Here is a 22647-nt window from a genome sequence, read left to right on the forward strand (position 1 = left end):
GAGTTAACCCTCCCCTTCTTTGGGCCTCCTTGTACCCAATACATTCTTCTATCTCATAAGCGGTTCTAGTTCCTTTCACTTTAATGTTAACCTTCTCAGTAGAAAGTGAACTCTTGGAAGCAGAGAAACTTGAATTTTTCATCTCTGTTCCTGGGTCGCTTTACTGACTGCTTGACTCAGGAGGTACCATCTAACTGTCTGATGAATGAATGGATGAGAGGATAAATCTTGGGTGAGATATCACAGTAGAGAAAACCTTTAAAGCTTATTATTAACAAGGAGGGACATTCAAGAAGAAACAGAATCTCAGATGGCCTGGGGAATTTAGGAGCAGAAGAGCTGAGAATGAAAACACCAATTCACGTGGTCCATGCATGCATGATGGCCAGAGAATCCTGGTCTGGGTAGACTCTAGGCCACTCTTAAATCCCTCGGGGAAGATGTAAAGGCAAGTGGCACCCAGGGATCAGGTTGATTATCTCTAGATGGACTGACAATATATCCTGGCTTATACAATATATCCTAGAGTAGTTATTAATACCTCACAATGTCTTGACAGTGGTTTGGATGACAAACTTTCTTTTTTATGTGGAGATATAATTTCTCTTCCCTTCCCCCATCTTTTCTCTTTAGTTGAGGTATAATTCACATACCACAAAATCTATCCCTTTAAAGCATACAATTCAGTGGGGTTTTTTGTATTATTGACAAAGTTGTGCAATTATAACCACTATCTAATTCCATGGTTTTTAGTGTATTGACAAAGTTGTGCAATTAGCACCACTGTCTAATTCCATGGTTTTTAGTATATTGACAAAGTTGTGCAATTATTACTACTATCTAATTCCAGAGCATTTTCATCACTCTAGGAAGAAATCTCATACCCATCAGCTGTTCATTCGCTTCTTCCTCCCAACCCCTGGAAAGTGCTAACTTACTTTCTGTTCCTACAGGTTTACCTATTCTTGACATTTCATCTATTTGGACTCATGCAATATGTGGCCTTTTGTATCAGGCTTCTTTTACTTAGCATAATGTTTTCAAGGTTCATCTATGTTGGGACAAGAATTAGCTCTTTGAAAAACAAATTATTTGGTCACTGCACTCATAGATGTTAATACTGTAGCTATTGCATTGTGGGTATTGCCCTGGGGCCAAAGAGGAATTGAGATGGAGGGACCAGACTCAGATTTTCTTACTGGAAAGGTCATTCCGTGGGCTCAAGGCACAGAAAAACTGACGGGGGATAAAGCCGAGAAGGAACCTCATTTAGGATTCTAGATTCTTGAGCTGGCGTTTTTATTGGTTTTGGGCTCCTTGACTCCCTGATAGTAGTTAGAAAGAACTGGTGACAATCTCATCTATTACCAGCTTCTTGGAGAAAAGCAGAACTGAATTAAAAAAATTAACCACAGGCTGTAGGTTTGAGTATTTCCTCAGCCACTGGCTTTACTTGAGTCCCTCTGTGCCTCATCTCTGTACAATGAACACAGTGATAATAAGGAAAATCCCAAAACGATTAGGTTTTCAGATGTTTCCCATAATCTTCCAATGTTCTCTGAGCTGTTCTGCAGACGTGTAAGGCTAAGATCCACACACTAGGACAGCCTGAACCTTTTGAAAGATTCATAGCTCACGATTATATGGATTTGAGCATTACCAGTTGGGTAGTTTGTGTGCTAAGCAGTTCGGCCAGGATAGTCTGGGTATGAAAGTGAAAGTCGCTCAGTCGTGTCTGACTCTTCATGAACCCCATGGAATACAGTCCATGGAATTCTCCAGGCTAGAATGCTGGAGTGGGTAGCCTTTCCCTTCTCCAGGGGATCTTCCCAACCCAGGGATTGAACTCAGGTCTCCCGTATGGCAGGCAGATTATTTACTAACTGAGCCACAAGGAAGCCAGTTTGGGTATACCTCATACTGTGTTAAGGGCATGGTGTTAATAATGAGAAAATGTGATGGTTGTTTCTGCAGATACATGTCTACTTGTCTCATTTTCTCTTATGTGTTGAGTTCTCAGGGCCAATTTTTATATAGTTCCATCTCTTGTACAATACCCAACCCAAGGCCTTACACATACAGGGGCCCCATGTGTACTGGAGGGAAGGAAAGGGAAGACCAAGCAAGTACTACTTGCTAGCGTGTGGAAGTATTTCCTCATCTTTAGGGGACTAATTAACAATCTGCCAAAGACTTGGGGGCCCCACCACAGGCAATCAAAAACAGTCCTGGGGTGCCACAAGACTCTATACCAGGAGGCCCAGTGCAAAGCAGCTGGGCCTGTGAGTTGGCAGACCTGGGGAGGCCATCCTCAGGGGAAAACTGAGGAGGGCAGGGCATGCTAGCCAGGCCTGCTGCGCTGAAAGCAGCAGACGGGTAATTTCCAAATGACCATTTCAAAGGAAGGTTGAATTTCTCCCAGATAAGAGGGAGAGCAGAGAGCATGCCTATATCTCTAACCCCCTGAGCTCACGGCCGTGATAACAGCTGTGGGGTTGGAAACCTAATGCTGATGAAAGAGTTAAAGGGTGGCCCGGGCAGCTATCGGTGACAGTGCTAGGAATTGAGCGCGCTCCTGGAGCGCGGCTGGGGACTGGTGTGACTCCATGAATAGAGGCCACTCTCAGGGAGTTTTTCCTGGAACAGAATGGGGTCAGGGAGCCGCTTGGGGAACAATGGTTGCCACCGACTAGCTGAATTTCTTACAATCACACACCATACCCCCTGATCAAATAGCTCCTTTGTCCGCCTGATATAAAAACATGTCATACAATGATGATTTGGAAGAATGACACGGGTTTGCCTTTCACAGAGATCAGAAGGGCTTGTTGTGCAGCAGGGGGAAAAACATCAGAGTCAAGGAAAACCTGGAGAATAAAAGGAGCAAATGGAAACAGACAGCAACAATAAGAAAGGGCTGGGTGGCTCGAAAGGCAGACAAGGGCTTGGTTACCAGCAGGGAGACAGGGCAGCTGGGCAGCTCCAAGGAAGGGAGAGCTTGCTGGCTGCCTGGTAACCAGATTCACAGCGCCCCCTTGAAACTCTTGAGAAACTCAAGGAATTAAAGAAATGTTCAGAGGAAGAGATGGTCCAGGGTACTTGGTGTACATAGGGCTGTGTATACAGAGTGGAGGGAACACCTGAGCGATCAACCTACTCATACTGTTATTTTATTTTACAGATGGGGAAACTGAGATTTGGGGAAGTATGGGGGCTTAGTCATTTACTCAGATTGTCTAGATTTGGGTCTTGTTTTACAGCTGGTTTTCTTATTTTCTTGACTTTAAAGATGGAAATACAGGAATTTCTCAAGCATTCTCTGTTCAGAGAGTAGAAGAGATGAACCAGGACTCTTGCCTTAACCAGTGATTCACTATATAATGGAATTCACGCAAGGCAGTGCCTCTGTTTCCCTGTCTATAAAGAGAGGGTACTCTCAAGTCAGCCAGCCAGCCAGCCTAGTTCAGCCATCCTTTGTTAAATACCTTCTGTGCATCCCACCCTGGATGAGGGCACTAGAGAGGGGAGGAAGGGAGAACCTCAACGAAAGATAAGCCACAGTCACCCGACCTAGTTAGGCAAACTCTATCCAGGTAGACTGTGTGGACACCAAACCCTGCTTCTCAGCTGAGACCTGTAATTGAGGTGGGCAGGTTTCCTGTCTGTTTCAGGTCGGTCACACCGAGACTTTGTTGTTCAAAGCGAGAAGGCTCATATAGCAAGATTCCTGCAACTCCCAGTCATCAAGTAGGTTTACAAAGAAAATGACAATTGTCAGTGTCACTAATTAACATTCATCTTTAGTGCAGCAACTGTAAATGGATCTGAAGCCTTTATATTAGATTTCCTTAGAACTTTGTGGGGTTAAAAAGCAAAGACTATTTTGTGTTAATCTATTCTCTTTCATTCCCAGATCCTGAAATCCTTTACCAGTAGATAGGCAGCTCTCAATGCTTCCCCTGTGGGGAATGTGGCGGGTGCCACTCTCCCTGTTCCCCAGCTGGGAGGCTTGGGTCACAGAAAGGTTCAAAGCCCTGCAGTGGGGGGATAGAAACCAAGGCTGTCACTTTCTCATTCACTGCTCTGACTTTGTACTAAACAAGGCACTGGAAAGTAAAACTGGAGGTTAAACCAGCAGTGCACCTGGTATACCTCTGTTTATAGAAAAGCAGGAATGCTTTTATATTTTTAAAATTTAGTTCATCTGTTTAAGTAGCTAATACACATCTATGGTTCTTCAAAAGGTACAGAAGAGTAGGAAGTAAGTCTCCCCCCGACCTCTGTCTCTACTCCCATCATCACCTGTCCTGGAGAAGACCAGTTACTGGGCTCTGAAGAGTTTTTCTATGCATTTATAAATATAGTGGAACTGACCTGCCAATGCAGGTTAGATGTAAGAGACACGGTTTCAGTCCCAGGGTTAGGAAGATTCTCTGGAAGAGGGCATGGCAACCCCTTCAGTACTCTTGCCTGGAAAATCCCATGGACAGAGGAGCCTGGCAGGCTATAGTCTATAGTGTCACAAAGAGTCAGACACAACTGAAGCGATTTAGAACAGCACATAAATATATATGTAAAATATTTTCCCTTTCTTATGTTTGATAGATAAACTATTCTGCACACACAGGCATATTAAAATGAATGTGAAATTCACAGAAACTCGGGGTTGGAAGGACTATACAAACTCACAGTTTGTCAGCAGGTCCTGGAGAAACTGCCCAGCAATCTCAAAGTGAGCTTCTGGTTTTCTGTGCTCTGCTTAGGGAAGTCTTTACATAGTGCCAGAGGCAGGTGTATGAGTTCCTCTGCACTTCTTAAAGAGAACTCCACTAAAATGTGGCTAGCTGTGGTCCCACAGTGATTTTTCCACATTAAAAAAATTGGAAATTTAGAGTTAAAAAATAGGAGCTCAGACATATCCCACTCCAGAGATTCCTCCTTCATATGGCACTGAGAGCTCTTTGATGTGACCTGTCATATACAGGTGTTAGAATAAATATTCTGACTGCTTATCTTGTGTTCAGTCGCTCAGTCGTGTCCGACTCTTTGCGACCCCATGAATCGCAGCACGCCAGGCCTCCCTGTCCATCACAAACTCCTGGAGTTTACTCAAACTCATGACCATCGAGTCGGTGATGCCATCCAGCCATCTCATCCTCTGTCGTCCCCTTCTCCTCCTGCCCCAAATCCCTCCCAGCATCAAGGTCTTTTCCAATGAGTCAACTCTTCTCATGAGGTGGCCAAAGTATTGGAGTTTCAGCTTCAGTATCAGTCCTTCCAATGAACACCCAGGACTGATCTCCTTTAGAATGGACTGGTTGGATCTTCCCACAGTCCAAGGGACTCTCTTTATTTTGTGTTAGGCTCCTAAAAAGTGATACGTACTTTTAATACATTGGTTTGTTTAATCCTCATTGCTTTATTAACTCTGCTGTACCTCTGAGGCTTAACTAATAAATGGCAGAGCTAGGAAGACTTGACCTTAAGTCCATACTCTCTACCTTCCCACTTATTCCCCTGATAGATTTACCTCTGTCTGGTACCTAAAGAATCAGGTCCAAGCTCCTCAGCCTGAATCTGAATCTCCTCCTGCATCTGTACAATTTCTTTCATAGGCTTATCTTTTCTCACTCCTTGTCATGCACTACATGGTTGAGTCATACCAGATCCTTCGTGTTACTGGTCTTGCATTCTTCCAGGCCCTGCACAGGCTGTTCCCTCCACATGGAATCTTTTTCTCTCCTCTCTGCCTGGCAAATGGCCAATGTGATTTTTCTAAAACTCCATCTGACTGTTACTTCATTGTGTAAAACGTCTCTGTGTTTCCTCACCACCTAATGTGATCAAGACCAAGTTTCTCAACTTCAAACAGAGGATCTGCATGTTCTGCGTCCTACTGACCTCTGGGCTCACCTCTCCCACTTTCATCACCTATTTAATGCTTCACACCCGTGATCTACTTACAGTTCCCTAAGTATTTTGCACACTATCGGCTCCAGGCCTTTGCACATGCTGTTCCTTTTTCCTGGAACACTTTTCCTACCTTCTCCTTCACTTGGCTAGGTCCTATGTGGACTTTGGATCATTGCTTGGGTCACACCTCCTCAGAGGTCCTTGCCCTTTCCCTTCCAGGGAATCTGTTTATATATATATATTTCAATGCTATGAGTTCCTCAAGGTCAAAGACCAAATTAATTTGGGCCTGGTTCCCCAGAGCCTCACATAGGACCTGATGCTCAGACTGTCTCAAGAAATGAGTGATGAGTGAAAGAGCTGATGTGTGGGTAGATGGATGAGCTAGAATGCAGAGTCCTGCTCAGGGTTTGGTACCCAGGCTGACCTCAGACCCATCCTTTTTTGCCAGCTGTGGCCTGATAGTCTTGTAGTGGCTCCCATTATTCAGAACCTCTTCACTGCAGTGTGACCTTATTTATGTGAGTTTACCTCTTGGAGACTCAGTTTCCTCAAAAGTAATATGAGAAAGTAGGAGTACATGATCCCTGCTGTCCCTTCCAGATCAAATGTTATGTGAATCCATGCTTCTTGCAAAGGAGAAGGAATTTTCCAGGCACCGTGCAGTTGTATGTGGGGAGAGCACCGATGGTGATGGTGCTTGCAAGAGATTTTCAGAGACTTCAGCTTAACTCTCTAACTCAGAAGTGGGTAAACAGTGGCTCATGGGCCACATGCCTCTCATTGCCTATTTCTGCATGGCCCACAAGCTAAGAGTGGCTTTTTCATTTTTAAATGAAAAAAAAAATCAAAATAATAATATTTCATGACCTGTGAAAGTCACATGAGATTAGAATTTGAGCATCCACAAGTAGAGTTATGTTGGGATGCAACCAGGCTTATTTGCTTACACATTGTCTATATCTGCTTTTACACTTCAGTGGTAGCATTGAGTAGTTGTGACAGAGACTGTATGGCCCTCAAGAACTAAAATACTTACCATCTGGCCTCTTACAGAAAACATTTGCCAACCCTTGTTCTGACTCAAACCCTCAATGGCTTCCCACTACCTATAACAGTGCTGTCTGTTGTAATGTGAGCCATATATATAATTTGAAATTTTCTAGTAGCCATGTTAAAAAGTAAAATAAGGTTAATAATGTATTTTATTTAACCCAATACATCAAAAATATTATTTCAACATGTAATCAATTTACAATTATTAAAGCAGTTTTACATTCTTTTGTTCATACTCAGTCTTCAAAATCTGGTGTGTATTTTATACTTATAGCACATCTCAGTTTGCAACAGCCACATTTTAAGCCTCATATGGCTAGTGGTGACTCTAGTGGACAGCTCAGGGCTCTAAGACCAAGTGTAAACTCTTTGACATGAAGTTCTAGGTCCTTTGTTATTGGGCCTCAGCTTTATTCCTAACTGCTTCCTTAAATGCCAGCTAGACTGATCCATACTATGCCCCCTACATTAGATATAAAATACTTCCACCTCTACTTCCTTGCTCTCTCCTTTTTCTTCTTTTCTTTCTTTTTCTTTATGGTAACAGCTTTATTCAGATATAATTCACATTCCATACAATCCATCCATTGAAAGTGTACAATTCAATGGTTTTTAATATGCTAAAATTAAATGGAGTCGTGCACCATCACCACAGTCAATTATAGAACATTTTCATCACCCCAAAAAGAAATTCCATACCCTTTAACAATCACCTTCATTCCTCACAGCCTCCCCCAGCTGTAGGCAACCACCAATATATTTTTTGTCTCTATGAATTTGCCTATGCTTGACATTTTGTAGAAATGGAATCATAAAGTGTATGATCTTTGGTCTCTAGCTTCTTTCACTTAGCATAATTTTGCAAGATTCATCCATGTTGTAGCATACAACAGTTCTTTCATTCCTTTTTTTTTTTTTTAATTATTTTTTGGCTGTGCTGGGACTTCATTGCTGCACACAGGCTTTCTCTAGTTGCAATGAGTGGGGGCTACTCTTCATTGTGGCGTGCGGGCTTCTCATTGCGGTGGCTTCTCTTGTTGGGGAGCACAAGCTCTAGGCTGTTGGGCTTCAGTAGTTGTGGCACATGGTTTAGTTGCTCCAAGGCATGTGGGATCTTCCTGGACCAGGGATCTAACCTGTGCCCTGTGCATTGACAGGCAGATGCTTAACCATTGGACCACCAGGGAAGACTTCTTTCATTCCCTTTTGTTACTTAATTATATTCTATTGCTCTTTCCTTTCTGGAATGCCTTCCTCCTCCAATAACTTTCCTTTAAGAGACTGAAGTGCAGGACTTCAGCAAAAACCGAGAAGAAAAAGAAAAATCTGCTCTTCCAAGTTTACAATTTTAAGATAAAATGTAGGATCTGTCTAGATCTTTAGAGGAAAAAAAAATCATTTGAGAAATAATTATATCAGTAACAAAATGTTTTTTTTTTTTTAGATCAACCCCCTGCCCCCCACAACTTGTTTCTCATGAAGGAAAAAGAACTTCAACTCAAACTGCTAATAACTCTAGAAGACTGTGTTAGGTACATACACATATTTGTCACACCAATAAACTGAACATGGTAACCCTGCCTCAGCTAAGAGACACCCACAATAGAGGCCATGAGGTGTCTGACCTCAGTTCCAGTTTCCCTCCAACAGACACTTAGCTGAGCTGACTAGTCTGTTGACAGCTCCATAGGCAATGATCCCCACACTCCATACTTTCACAGCAAGAAAAAAAAAAACAAACCACAAACACCTACTAAACTCCAGCCCTTTTCCTTCAGCTCTTAGGTTTATACTACAGGTGATTCTGACTCCTCCAAGACCCCACCCCAATCCCTCTCCCCCCTTCCTCTGACTCAACCTTCTGTTCCACTATGGCTCCATCTTTTTCCCTCTCCTGGTTCCTCCTTTCCTATCATTCCCCCTTAACTCTCCCCTTTCCTCCTCACTGCCCATCCTTTTTCAGTCTCTTCTCTTTTCTACCCGCTTCCTGTTCTCTTCTTTTCCGTATCTTGGTTGCTCCCTTCTTCCTTCATCTCCTCGCACTGCCATCCTTCTCCCCTTCTCTCCTCTCTCAGTGCACTCCTTGTACAGATGTGGAGCTGGGAAGGCCCTTAGGCTCATCTCACAGAAGACAGCCAGGCATCTAGGAGTCAGATCTGAGACTGAAAGTTGGCTGCATCAATTAATAACTGTGGAATTATGAGCAAATTACTCAACCTCCCTCGTAGGATTAAAGGTATGTAAAGTAGCATTCAGTGAGCGCTCAGTCACCATTCCTTATCCTTTTCAAGCCCACACTGGAGAAGAGAGGAGGAGACCCTTCCCCACAGGTTCCACAGGACCACCAGTCACCTCTGTAATCTTTCCTTCAAACCTTCTCATCTTGCCCCACCCACACCTCACACGCCATCGCTGTCATTCCGGAGGCCACCTGACGCTGTCTCCCCACCTTTGCTGTCCCTCCATCCTTTCTACAGCTCTGCTACTCCCTTCTTCTCCCCCCGCTTTTTCAACTCTTTTCCGGGCTTCTCTTCATGGAAGAGCCTCACTGTGCAGGTACCGGGGCTCCTGTGTGACTTTAAGTCATGCGAATCCTCAGGGCCTGAGGTGGTCTCAGTGGCAGAAAGCCCCAGCTCCCCTGAGTGCCTTCTGATGGGCTGATTCTTTCAGATGGGGTTTCCTTGGTTCCACTGAGCCTAGTGGAGCTTCCCAGGTGGCGCTAGTGGTAAGGAACCTGCCTGCCAATGCTGGAGATGTAAAGAGATGTGGGCTTGATCCCTGGGTCGGGAATATGGCAGAGGAGCCTGAGGCATAGAGTCAAAAAGAGTCAGACACGAACGGAAACAACTTAGCATGCACACGCACACTGTGCCTGGTGGGCAAATGTCACAGTCACAGGTCTAGTCCTTTGAGCCTCAGGACTAGTTCTTTCTGATGGGGCTGGGCTCAGCTTGAGTTTTAAAATTTCTCTTCCTCCTCCTCCTCTTTGTTAACGTCTCCATGTTATCCTAGTTGTGAGTACCTGCTAAAGAAAGTTTTGAAAGTGCATAAAAGTGAAAGCAGGCAATTTCTTCCAAAATTGTGTTGCCCCTCCCTGACCATACAGTCTAGGTGAGAATGTGAGCTGCACATTGTGTTGTTTTTATTTATTTATTTTTACTGTGTTGTTTTTAAAATACTGGAATGCTGCTCTAACGACAATGGAAGTAGTGATCATAGGTGAATCAACATTTTCTATGTGCACTATTCTAAATGCTCTTTATGTTTAGCATTGGTATTATCACTATTCCTAATAACAACTGAGAGACACTGGCCTTACAAAGGTTGAGTCATCTGCCCTAGACCATGTGGTTGGTAAATATGTGGTCGAGCCAGGACTTTTGAATCTGAGTTTGACTCCAGAGCTCCTGTGCAGCCTCTCCTCTGTACCGGGTGTTCTTTACATTCAGTGTCTGTGTTCCCTCTGACTTGGGAGACTAGCTCTCCTGTCATTTCATGGCCTCTATACAGCATTCTCCATTGGTGGATCTTTGCGTGTATGCTAAGTCGCTCAGTTGTGTTCAACTCTTTGCAACGCTATGGACTCTAGCCAGGCAGGCTCCTCTGCCCATGGGGTTCTCCCAGCAAGGATACTGGAGTGGGTTGCCATGCCCTCCTCCAGGGGATCTTCCTGACTTAGGGATCAAACCCATGTCTCTTACGTCTCCTGCATTGGCAGGTGGGTTCTTTACCGCTAGCATCACCTGGGAAGCCCTGGTGGACCTTTAGGAGATAGGAAACCAGTGAAGCCTGGGTTAACTCTTTTGGAAAAGTCCTATCAGGCCTGACTGATAGCCAGTCATCCTCACCTGTTTCTAGGGATGCTAAGGGCTGGACCACAAAGGGGCCAACCCTGAGGATGTGGTGTTCCTTCTGGAAATTAGTAATTCTGCAGCCAAAGCTGCAAGTATTCAATAATAATAACAACCAGAACTATCTATAGGGCTTGGGCTAGAAGTCAGGCCATCTTTAGACACTATTCTTTAAAACCATTTTATTTTGGCTGCTCTCGGTCTTTGTTGCAGGGTGAGGGGCTCTTTGTTGTGGTACAGTCTTCTCTCTTGTTGCAGTGTGGTTGAGGTTGTGGGTTCCCGAGGGTGTGGGCTTTCTATATGTGGGCTTAGTTGCCCCACAGCAAGTGGGATCTTAGATCCCCGACCAGAGATGGAACCCTCCTCCCCTGCGCTGGAAGGTGGATTGTTAACCACTGGACCACCTGGGAAGTCCCTATAGACACTTTCAATGAGCCCCCACAATGACTCTGCAAGGTGGGTGAAATGATTTGCCCAAAGCAAGTGTTAGGGTTCAAACCTAGGCTTACCTGGTGCTGGACTATTTCCATCTTGCCCTTTGCTTTTCTGTAACAAGGTTAAGCGTTCATTAAGAGTGAGCCTCTGGAAAAAAAAAAAAAAATAGTGAGCCTCTGTCATGTGCCGGGTGCTCTACTGGAATTCTTCCATATATTATTATCTCCTTGAATCTGCAGAGTAATACCTTCAGGGAGATATGATAAATATTCCAGTTTTACAGATGAAGACGCTGAGGTTCAGAAAAGTTGAACTCAAGCTCAAAGTTGTACTCAAGATTTCACGGCCAGTTAGGAGGAGAAACAATATTCACCCTCTCGTTGCTTGACTCCTGAGCTTATGGCCTGTTTGCAGCCCGGGATAAGGGGGCAGAGTTTTTATCTGGATTGAGGGTTTGAACTAGAGCTGGTTCAGCCCAAGCAGGCCCGTGTTTAGGGAACAGGTAAGGGCTGAGATCTGTTTGAAATTTCTTCAGGACCCCAGGTTCTTCCTCTGACACCCTCTATGGGGTAAATCAGAGAGGAGGCTGGCTGCTGTTTCTCTTTCTGTGAGGGGGTCATAAGGAATCTCTGTGATGTTTTCATGGTTGTGCTTTAGTCCCCGCATCCTGTGCATCTAGTCCCTGCTGAGCTTTTGGCTCTCTTGATTTTGTTTAAAAGAAAAATAGCCCATGCCTCAGACTCACAGACTGGAAAGAACTTTGAAGAAGATCTACTCATACAACCTTCCGTTTGATGCCTCTCTGCACCCCGGATTCTTCCTCTCTCAGGATTTCACAAGGTCTTGGATAGGAGAGGGAAAATAATGAAGGTGGAAGCATAAGAACTGGAATAAATACTTCATGGTTCTGAACACTGTAGATCAACAGTTCTCAAAGTATGCTCTGGGACCCCATGGGTCTTCCAGATCCTTTCAGGGGTCTGCAAGGTCAAAATTATTTTCATAATAATACTGTTATTTGCTTTATTCACTCTTATTCTGTCACCAGTATATGGTGGAATTTTCCACAATTATGTGATATTGCAACAGATGAAATATAAAAGCAAATATGAGATTTATATCTTCTATGAAGCCAGAAATTAGATTTACAAAAATACAAAGCAATTCTACTCCTTTCACTGATTTTTTTGGAAAATATTTATATGTAATGAGTTTATTATTTAAAACATGAATTAGCGATCTATAGAACTTCTCAGTTTCAATTTCTAATACGGCAGATACTGATAGCTATAACCCACATAAACAAAAGCTCTTTGGGGTCCTCAATACTTCTCAAGAATGAAAAAGGTCTTGAGATCAAAGAGTTTGAGAACTGTACTTTAGACCATCACTAGCGTCACACTGACATTATCTTAGGTCTAATTGTGAGTGGAACAAAAGGTTTCTAGAATCACAGTCCTGACAACTGGCATTTCTTGTGAGAAGAGCTAGTAATAGCTAGGTCCTCTTACCCCAACAGGACCCAGAGACGACAGCATAAAAATCTCAACCAGAGTCAGGCTCAGTTCAGTCCACTCACTCAGTTGTGTCTGACTCTTTACGACCCCATGGACTGCAGCATGGCTTCTGTGTCCATCACCAACTCCCGGAGCTTACTCAAACTCATGTCCATCGAGTCAGTGATGTCATCCAACCATCTCATCCTCTGTCGTCCCCTTCTCCTGCCTTCAATCTTTCCCAGCATCAGGGTCTTTTCCAACGAGTCAGTTTTTCACATCAGGTGGCCAAAGTATTGGAGTTTCAGCTTCAACATCAGTCCTTCCAATGACTATTCAGGACTGATTTCCTTTAGGATGGGCTGGTTGGATCTCCTTGCAGTCCAAGGGACTCTCAAGGTCTTCTCCAACACCACAGTTCAAAAGCATCAATTCTTCGGTGCTCAGCTTTCTTCATAGTCCAACTCTCACATCCATACATCACTACTGGAAAAACCATACCTTTGACTAGACAGACCTTTGTTGGCAAAGTAGTGTCTCTACTTTTTAGTATGCTGTCAGGTTGGTCATAATTTTTCTTCCAAGGAGTAAGTGTCTTTTAATTTCATGGCTGCAGTCACCATTTGCAGTGATTTTGGAGCCCAAGAAAATAGTCTATCACTGTTTCCGTTGTTTCCCCACCTATTTGCCATGAAGTGATGGGACTGGATGCCATCATCTTAGTTTTCTGAATGTTGAGTTTTAAGCCAACTTTTTCATTGAACAGTATGAAGAGAGTCAGGCTAGGTCCTATAATGTCAACTATATCAAAGAGTAAATACATTTGTCGAAATGACTTAAATGAGATTTTTGGCAATATTTTTTCTTCAATTTCATTGAAGTTCACTAACCTGTACATATTTAAAGTGTACAATTTGGTCAGTTTTGATATATTTGTACACCTGTGAAAATATCACCACAATCAAGACTACAAAGATTTCCATCACTCCTGAAGTTTATTTATGCCACTTTGTAATTCATTCTTCCCTCCACCCCATCCCCAGACAATTGCTAATGTGCTTTCTAACTCTATAGGTTAGTTTGTATTTTCTGTAATTTTATATGCATGGAATCACACAGTAAATACTTTTCTTTTGGCCTGGCTTCTTTTACTCTACATTGATGATTTTGAGATTTATCCATAGTATTGTGTTGCGGATGAGATTTGAACTCTAGTTCTGCCACTTCTTAACTCCATTGAGTTTGGGGAAATTACTTAAACTGTTCTTCACAGAGGAAACAATAAATAAAATTCCTATCTTGCATAGCTGTGAAGATAAAATAAGTCAATATAAGTAAATAAAACACTTAGTTCAGTTCCTCATACTTACTGGGTAGTTGATAAATAGTAGTTATTTTTGAACATATGTCTGGGGTAGGAATTAAGGAGGGTAACTAGCACAGCATGGGGATGGGGGAGAATCTTGTTTAGACTAATTTGATTCATAGCTCAGGTTTAACTATTTGTTAAATGTTTCTCACTTGCACACCCCAAACCTCCACACATGCCAAGTTAACCAGGAAATTTTCCTTTAGCAAGGGCTGGGAACATGGAAATTTATAGCTTTGAAAGTCCTGCCAGTTTGGAGTCACCCTGTTGGGAAAAAAAAGTTCCACTAGGCTGCTTTGAAATGGAAAAGGTGTATTCCTTCTTCTTCTTCACTGATTCCAGGTCCAACTGGCCTGATTTCCTCAAACTTGGGATGAAAACCCCTTGTCTGGAGATGGAGGTGGCCTTCAGAAGGTTTTTGGCCAGAGGAAGTGGGGGACTGAGATTTCTGCATGTCTCATTGCAGCTGAGCCTGAGTTGGGACAGAAGTGGTTGAGCTGAGGAGTTTCTCAGAGGATCCAAATGGGTTCCATTGCTTCTTGGCCTTTTAAGCGCCACAGGCCAGGGGAACCTGTTACAATCATGTTGTGCTTGCTACTGGCAGCTAAAGCTTCTTGTATCCTCATGCTACTGAGGATAACTGCTCTTTCCTAAGCCTGAAGACATAGTCTGAGAGTGGGGGTGGGGGGAACACAAAGAGGACAGGAGAGAAGAGAGGAGGGAGGGTGAGAGCAGGCTGAATTGATCTATGTCTGTTAAGGTCTAGCTGGAAAACACAATGAAGTGAAAAGGCTTCTTGGTTGGTGTGCTTTTCTTCATCTTTTCCCCCCTGGGTTTGAAGTGGGAGGGAGGGATGGGAAAAAAAGAAAGGAAGAGGTGGAGGATTGGCAAGGCCTGAGCAGAAGCAGCGCGACACCCTCAGACTTGGGGAGGGAAAAGTAACTTGTTGATTCTGGAACCTTCTCGGGGCACCCACTTACTGGTCAATCCTTTCCTTCCACAAGAGACTGCAACTCAGGGCAATACTGCCAGTAGGACATTTTGAATGATGGAAAAGTAAAGTAGCAGAAGCCAGCCCATCCCTACCCTAGAAAAAACACCATATAATTCCAGTTGGGGGTGGGATGGGTGTTGATGTTGGTATTTTTTGCAGTTTAGGGTATCTGCAAATTTTTATTGCATTGTTACTTTATGCCAGTTCCTATCCTGAAGTATTTTGTAGGAATTGTCTCAGTTCTTCCAACAGCTTTGTGAGGTGAGGGTTGTATTATTATCCCCATTTACAGATAAAGAGAAGCTTACAAAGGTTAGGTAAAGAACTTAAGGTCATATAATTAGTAAGCGGCAGAATCAGACTTCCTCATCAGGTCTGTTTGAACTCTGAGCCTGCATTCTTGAGCACCTCACTGTGCAATATGTTCAGATATTGTCTCTTAAACAGCTCACAGTTTACTATTTTTCTGGGAGGAGGAGGATGCTTGGAGCTGGGAAGCTGGTACCTGGATAGTTATGTGTGAAATTCGCTACAGTACAAAGTTGAAATAAATGCTTCAGCAGGCCAAAGAAGAGAATACTTATTTCCATAGGCCTGGGATGATGAAATTAAGGAAATCCTTTTACTTGAAAAAAATTGAAGTATAGTTGATTTACAATATTCTATTACTATAGTTTCAGGTGTTCAATATAGTGACTCAGTATTTTTGTAGATTATACTCCATTTAAAGTTATTATAAAATATTGGCTATATTCCTTGTGCTGTACGATATATCCTTGTCGCTAATTTATTTTATACATAGTAGTTGGTGCCTCTTAATCCCCTACTCCTATCTTGTTCTTCCCTACTTCCTTCACTCCACTGGTATAATTAGTTTGTTCTCTATATCTGTAAGTCTATTTCTATTTTGTTATATTCATTCATTTGTCTTATTTTTTAGAGTCCACATTTAAGTGATAACATATAGCATTTATCTTTGTCTGACTTATTTCACTAAGCATAATACCCTAATACCCTCCAGGTCCATCCATATCATTGCAAATGGCAAAATTAAAATTTTTATGACCAAGTAATAGTCCGTTTTAATATATATCACACCTCTATTTATCTGATGATACACACTTAAGTTGTTTCCATGTCTTGGCTAATGTAAATAATGCTGCTATTTCAAATAATTTCTTTTCAAATCAGGGTTTTTGTTTTCTACTTTTTAAAAATGTGTGACTTTTTAAAAGGTTAGAAGCTCAAGTAGCAGCACTAACTACCTGGCATCATCTAGGACTGTGACCTTGGTTAAATTACTTACCCTTTCTGAGATTTGAGTTCGTCATCTGTAAAATGAAAGTACACTCCTTCATTCAACAAATGTTTACCGAGAGCTATTTTGTGTCAGGCATTGTCCTAGGCAACAGAGATGTATTGGTGAATAAGACAGACAAGGACCCTGCACTCACAGAGCTTCCATTCCTGTGGGGATAATAATTGTACCTACTTCTTCCGTCATCTGCTTGACTAAGTCTGTTTCCATAGGACCATGGACCTAATCTTTAAACACTTAGCAATTGTTGTAGTTTTTTCTTTGACCAAAGTCTTAACTCATTGAGGGCAGGCACAATGTCTGATTTCTTACTTTATTTTGTTTTTAGCTCATCAGTCACAGGTTCATATTAGGCTTTCCTTAAATACTTGTTTGTTTGTTTGTTTACAAAAGTTTATTCTTAAATGCACAATAGGTTCCAAGACAACACTTCATTCTAGCAATAGGCAGCAACGGATATTACGGCAGGGAATCCAGGTGTTTAAACAGGAATGGAGCTAAGGGTCATCATTGCCTCAGGCACAAGGAACAGCTTACTTTTTGCCAGATTTCTTAATTCCACCGGTGGCCAGGAGGCCTTTCCCCGCGGCCTTTGCTTTTAGCTCCTCGAGTTTCTTCTGCTCCTCCTCCTGCTTCTGCTTGAATGCCTTATCTTCATCCATCTCCTTGGCTTGCTTCTTGGGCTGCTTCAGGGGCTTCTTCTTGCCACCTTTGCAGCCCGACATGGCTCCTGCTGCCCCTTCCCCAGACCCTGCCACCAGAAGCGGCTCCTTAAATACTTGTTGAATGAATAAATGAAATGAGATTATGCATATAAAGGACCTGGCATAATGAGACTCAGTGAAACATTATCTTCTATTATGACTTGACATTTATGCTTCTCAGTTTGAAAAATGACATAAGCCACATATATACCCAGCTGCCTTTGACATCTAGTGCTGTGTAAGGGACTCTGCTGTTTGCCTACTTAACTGTCATTGCCCTTTCTCCTTGTTGGCAGACCCCAGATTTTTTTATTGTTCACCCTTCCTCTACCCGTAGATCTGTAAGTGGCACAACTGGGATTTGGATCTAAGAGGCAGGTTTCATGGTATGAGCTTTTAACCTTTAAAAAAAAATAACATATTGGTAAATATTTGCATATCATAAATCTGACAAGAAGTTAATATCCAAAAAATATAACTTCTACAAGTCAACAACAGGAAAACAAACAACCCAGTTAAAAACTGGGCAAAAGGGTTTAACTTTCTCTAAAGAAGATAAACAAATGGCTAACAGGAACATGAAAGATATTCAACATCACTAGTTATTAGTGAAAAGCAAATCAAAGCCATGATTGGAATCTTATCTCAAACCCATTAAGATGGATATAACCCAGAAAATAACAAGTATTGGTATGAATGTGGAGCAGCTGGAATGCTTGCACACTGTTAAGCGAGAATTTAAAATGGTACAACCCCTGGGACTTCTCTGGTGATCCAGTCGTTAAGACTCCATGTTCCTATTGTAGGGGGTCCAGGTTTGACCCTTGGTCAGGGAACGATACCCCGTATGCTGCAACTAAAGGTCCTATGTGCCACAAGTAAGACTCGGCACACACACAAAAAATGATATCTGTAACTTGAAATAGTTTAGCCAATAAATTTATTTTTTAAAAAATGATGCAGCTATATATGGAATTTAGAAAGATGGTAACGATAACCCTATATGCAAGACAGAAAAAGAGACACAGATGTATAGAACAGACTTTTGGACTCTATGGGAGAAGGCGAAAGTGGGATGATCTGAGAGAACAGCATCGAAACATGTATGTTATCAAGTGTGAAACAGATCGCCAGTCCAGGTTGGATGCATGAGACAAGTGCTTGGGGCTGGTGAACTGGGATGACCCAGAGGGATGGGATGGGGAGGGAGGTGGGAGGGGGGTTCAGGATGGGGAACACATGTAAATCCATGGTTGATTCATGTCAATGTATGGCAAAAACCACTACAATATCGTAAAGTAATTAGCCTCCAACTAATAAAAATAAATGGGGAAAAAAAATGATGCAGCTACTATGGAAAATAGTGTGGTGGCTCCTTAAAAAAGACCATTTAATCCAGCATTTCCACTTTTGGGTATATACCCAAAAGAATTGAAAATAGGGTCCTGAAGAGGTATTTATATACCCATGTTTGTAGCAGCATTATTTGCAATAGCTAAAAGGTGGAATCAACCTGTGTCCTTTAGTGAATGCTTATTCATTCGCTAAGGCTGACTCTTTGTGACTCCATGGACTGCAACATGCCAAGCTTCCCTGCCCTTCACTATCTTCTGGAGTTTGCTCAAACTCATGTCCATTGACTTGGTGATGTCATCCAACCATCTCATCTTCTGTCGATCCCTTCTCCTCCTGCCCTCAATCTTTTCCAGCATCAGGGTCTTTTCTAATGAGTTGGCTCTTCGCATCAGGCCTTTGATGAATAGATGGTTAAATAAATACAGTGGAATATCATCCAGCCTTTAAAGGAAAGAAACTCTGATATATGCTACAAGATGCATGAACCTGAAGACATGCTAAGTGAAATAACCAGATACAAAAGGATAAATATTGTATGATTCCACTTCTATGAGGTATCTAGAGTAGTCAGATACAGAAAGACAGACAGTAGACTGATTATTGCTAGGGGTTGAGGGTAGTTATTGATGAATAGGTACAGAGGGAGGGAGCCAGGGGGGCAAACCAGGATGAGCAGCTTGAAGTTGGGCATGGCAGGCCCAGAGTCAATATCCTGTGGGGTTGACCTGCAGTGTCAGCAGCATGAGTGTCCCATAGCCCACCATGCAGAGATGAGTTCAGCCGAGGAGGCTGGAGGCCCATCAGGAAAAGCTCTGATAAGTGCCTGAAGAAGGGCCCTCGCCTGGGCCAGCAGCTGCCCTTGATTGTGGTGCAGTCCATCAAAGTGGGTGCTGTGGAGAGTGGGGAGCTGTGTTGGTCCCTCTCAAAAAATAGGTGCAGAGTTTTAGTTTTGTAAAATGAAAAGAGTTCTGTAGATGGATGGTGGTGATGGTATCACATCGATGTGAATGCACTTGATGCCTTTGAACTGTATATTTGAAAGTGGTTAAGATGATAAATTTTATGTTATGTGTATTTCAATTTTTAAAAAGTTAATGATCAATATTTTTTTCAGTTAAGGTTATCTATTAGTATGAGGATTATATTCTAACATAACTGATGTATATATGTGTATGATGCATATATATACAAAGCCACATATTAAAAATGAAAGTAAAAGAACTTTCTTTTTATTTATCTATTTTTTCATTTATTTTTATTAGTTGGAGGCTAATTACTTTACAATATTGTACTGGTTTTTGCCATAAAGAACTTTCTTAACTTCATTATCTCAGGCCTGTAGGCCCACCAGGTCTGCAAGTCATGGCAATCCCACTGGTGTTACTGGTGATGTGAGTACAGGTGGAGATGAGATTCCAGCCAGTGGGATATGAGGATAAGTCCACTGGGGGTAATTCTGAGATGAATTTCTTGATTAAAAAAAGACACATGGGAAGATAGGGCCTGTCTTCTGTCTTCTTCTTATCTTGTCCACCTGAGATGCCTAGAACTATAGCAACAATCTTGGAATCATGAACGGTGCTAATGGAGACAATTGTGACACACTGAGGATGTCAGAATTAAAAACTGCTTCATCCAAGATGGTGACTCGATGACATCATTTAATTCTAAACTAAACAACCCTGGGACCCTCTTTCCTCCAGACTTACTGTATGATGTTGTAAATGTTCTTTATTGTTCAAGCCATTTTGAGTTGAGTTTTCTGAAACTGGTGGTTACAGGCATCCTCACAGATGCAGAATATCATAAAATCAGGCTTAGGGTTTTCTGGCCCTTGGATTGCTTTTCTTTTGTGCAACCTTCCCTGAGTCAGAATAAATCTCGCTTTCCTCTCCCAAGGAAGCACTGTTCCTTTGACAGCAAAAAGTCTTTGGTGTGAGGCTGGGAGTCTGTGGCAGTTGTGGAGGTGTACCACCCAGACCTCCCTTCAAGGAGGGACGTGCCATGGCTGTCTATTGGAGCCAAGTCCGCACTCTTCACAGCCCTGGCTAGTGACTGAGGGTAACGGGGGTGTGAGGCCTGGCCACTTCCACTCAGTGGAGGGCTCCTCTGACCAGCGGTCTTTCCTCTAGTGCCTTTTCCTGCCCACTGCTGCTCTTCTCTCTTCTCCCTTTCACAGACACCACCGCCCCCCCACCCCAAACGGCTCCCACACCTCACCTAGGGTCTGCTTCTCAGAGGACACAGCTGGCACAGAGTAGAAGATCATGGATAACTCCTTTTGAGGGACTTGTCCAGCCTGGTCTGAAAATAGGAGACCTACTTTCTCCTCCTTGTCATTCTATCTTTCTAAACATATTCCTAATATCTCAAACAACAGATCAGTAGACACTCAATTATTTAGCAATGAAGTGCCTCTTAATGCCAGCTCAGCTTTGTACTGGAGGCCTTGAGTTCCTTATCTCAGGCAAGATAATCCTCAGGGAAATCCCAAGAGATGGGTACAGGTATCCTTATTTAACAGATGAGGAAACCGAGTCCTGAAATGTTAGGTGATGTTGCCAAGGTCACATTGTCAGAATGTGGCAGATCTCATTTTATTCAGGTCTGATTGTTAGCCCCTCAGAGAGTCCTGCTTTCCCACCTAAAGCACCTTTTCTACCTCCACTTCTCTGTGACTCTGCCCCACTTGACAGCTCTCTGAAATTACTGATGTGTTATTGTCCGTCTGTCTCTGAAAGGGAACCTTTCCACGGTAGCGGTCCCGTCTTATTTACTGCTGTAACCCCAGAATCTAGAACCATATCTGACACCAAGCACTATTCAACTAGTCACTGAATGGATTAATAAAGGAAACTAAGCTCTCTCTCTCTCTATATATATATATATATTTACATGAGATAATGAATGTTTGTTGTCTTAAGCCACTAAGTCATGGAGTAACTTGCCAAGGCAGTGAGAGATAAAAACATTGTGCAGGCATTATATATTAAACATTTTAAATCAAGCCATTTCTGCCAGTTACTGGGAGAGCACCTAAATTTGGAGTTGAAAGGATTCCCCGGTGACCCAAGCCCCTGGGACTGCAGTCAGGGTAACCAAGCCCCAGCATGAGCTTGTCCCAGTGGGCAGGCTTCAGAGCAAGGTTTAATGCTGTGTGCGTTCACACACCAAAGCTATTTTCACACAGAAAGTCTAAGTCGTGCTGTGGATTTCCTTGAAGGCCGTCCTGAAAGACTGGGCTATTCGAGACTCAGATGGAAGGAGGCAGCACCACCAGATACCAGAGGAGGGGTCATTTTCATTCATCGTTTTTCTTAAACTTGCCATTGAAGTAGGGCACCCAGTCCAGAATCAGCCCCTGTAAGTGGCCCACACAGGTCTCTTGATTCCTGCTGTGGGAATCCAGTTTTGGGTCAGCTCTCAGTAGTAGGGGCCCAGAGGCCTCCTCAGCATCACAGAGCTGCCATACCAGCTCAGGGTGACCATGGACCTGGTGGCCGCCTGCTGAAACTAAACTCATATATATATATGTGTGTGTGTGTGTGTATTTTTATTAATTTATTCAGGCTGTGTCAGGTCTTAGTTGCAGCTGGCGGGATCTTTCATTGCAGCACAAGGGCTTAGTTGCCTCATGGCATGTGGGATCTTAGTTCCGCAACCAGGGATCGAACCCACCTCCCCTACATTGGCAGGTGGGTTCTTAACCACTGGACCACCAGGGAAGTCCCTCAACTCGTCTTTAAGGCATGTTTATAATCACTGTTTAAAATAATACACCACCACATTTGAATAACACTCCACAGTTTACAAAGTGTCCCACGGTCAACTCATGTGGTCCTCATAGAAATTGCTGAGGTAGAGCTGACACTGTTCCACCTTCAGGTTCTTCTCACACTTACTGGGCCTTCTGCCTGGAATGCTACCTCCACCCCACCCCCACCCCCATTCTTTGCCTCCATCCCTCCCTGCCCCCTTCTCTGTCACTTCCTTACGAAGGCTGGCTCTGAACCTAGGAACCTGGTGTTACACGCATTCTTCATACAATGGGAGTTAAACAGTTATGTAATTATTTTTTGACTGGCTTCCCTGCTAGCTGAGGCTCGAGGAGGACAGGGCCTTGTTGTCCCTGGATAGGTCATATACCACTGTGCC

The 22647-nt window shown here is 43.0% G+C and overlaps 1 protein-coding gene and 1 pseudogene across 1 annotated transcript; both read right to left on the minus strand.

The window, feature by feature from the left end:
* Positions 1–16720: 16720 nt before the first annotated feature.
* LOC122446847 (translation machinery-associated protein 7-like) lies at positions 16721–17794 on the minus strand. Its single transcript, XM_043477317.1, has one exon. The coding sequence runs from the start codon at positions 17155–17157 to the stop codon at positions 16966–16968; it is 192 nt and encodes a 63-aa protein (XP_043333252.1). The 5' UTR covers positions 17158–17794; the 3' UTR covers positions 16721–16965.
* Positions 17795–21499: 3705 nt separating this feature from the next.
* LOC122446628 lies at positions 21500–21948 on the minus strand (annotated as a pseudogene).
* Positions 21949–22647: the final 699 nt, after the last annotated feature.

This window comes from Cervus canadensis, chromosome 8 (assembly GCF_019320065.1).
Source record: "Cervus canadensis isolate Bull #8, Minnesota chromosome 8, ASM1932006v1, whole genome shotgun sequence".
Lineage (NCBI taxonomy): Eukaryota > Metazoa > Chordata > Mammalia > Artiodactyla > Cervidae > Cervus > Cervus canadensis.

Excerpts from the sequence above, each read along its gene's own strand:
- LOC122446847 (XM_043477317.1), bottom strand. The coding sequence starts at position 17,157 with ATGTCGGGCTGCAAAGGTGGCAAGAAGAAGCCCCTGAAGCAGCCCAAG.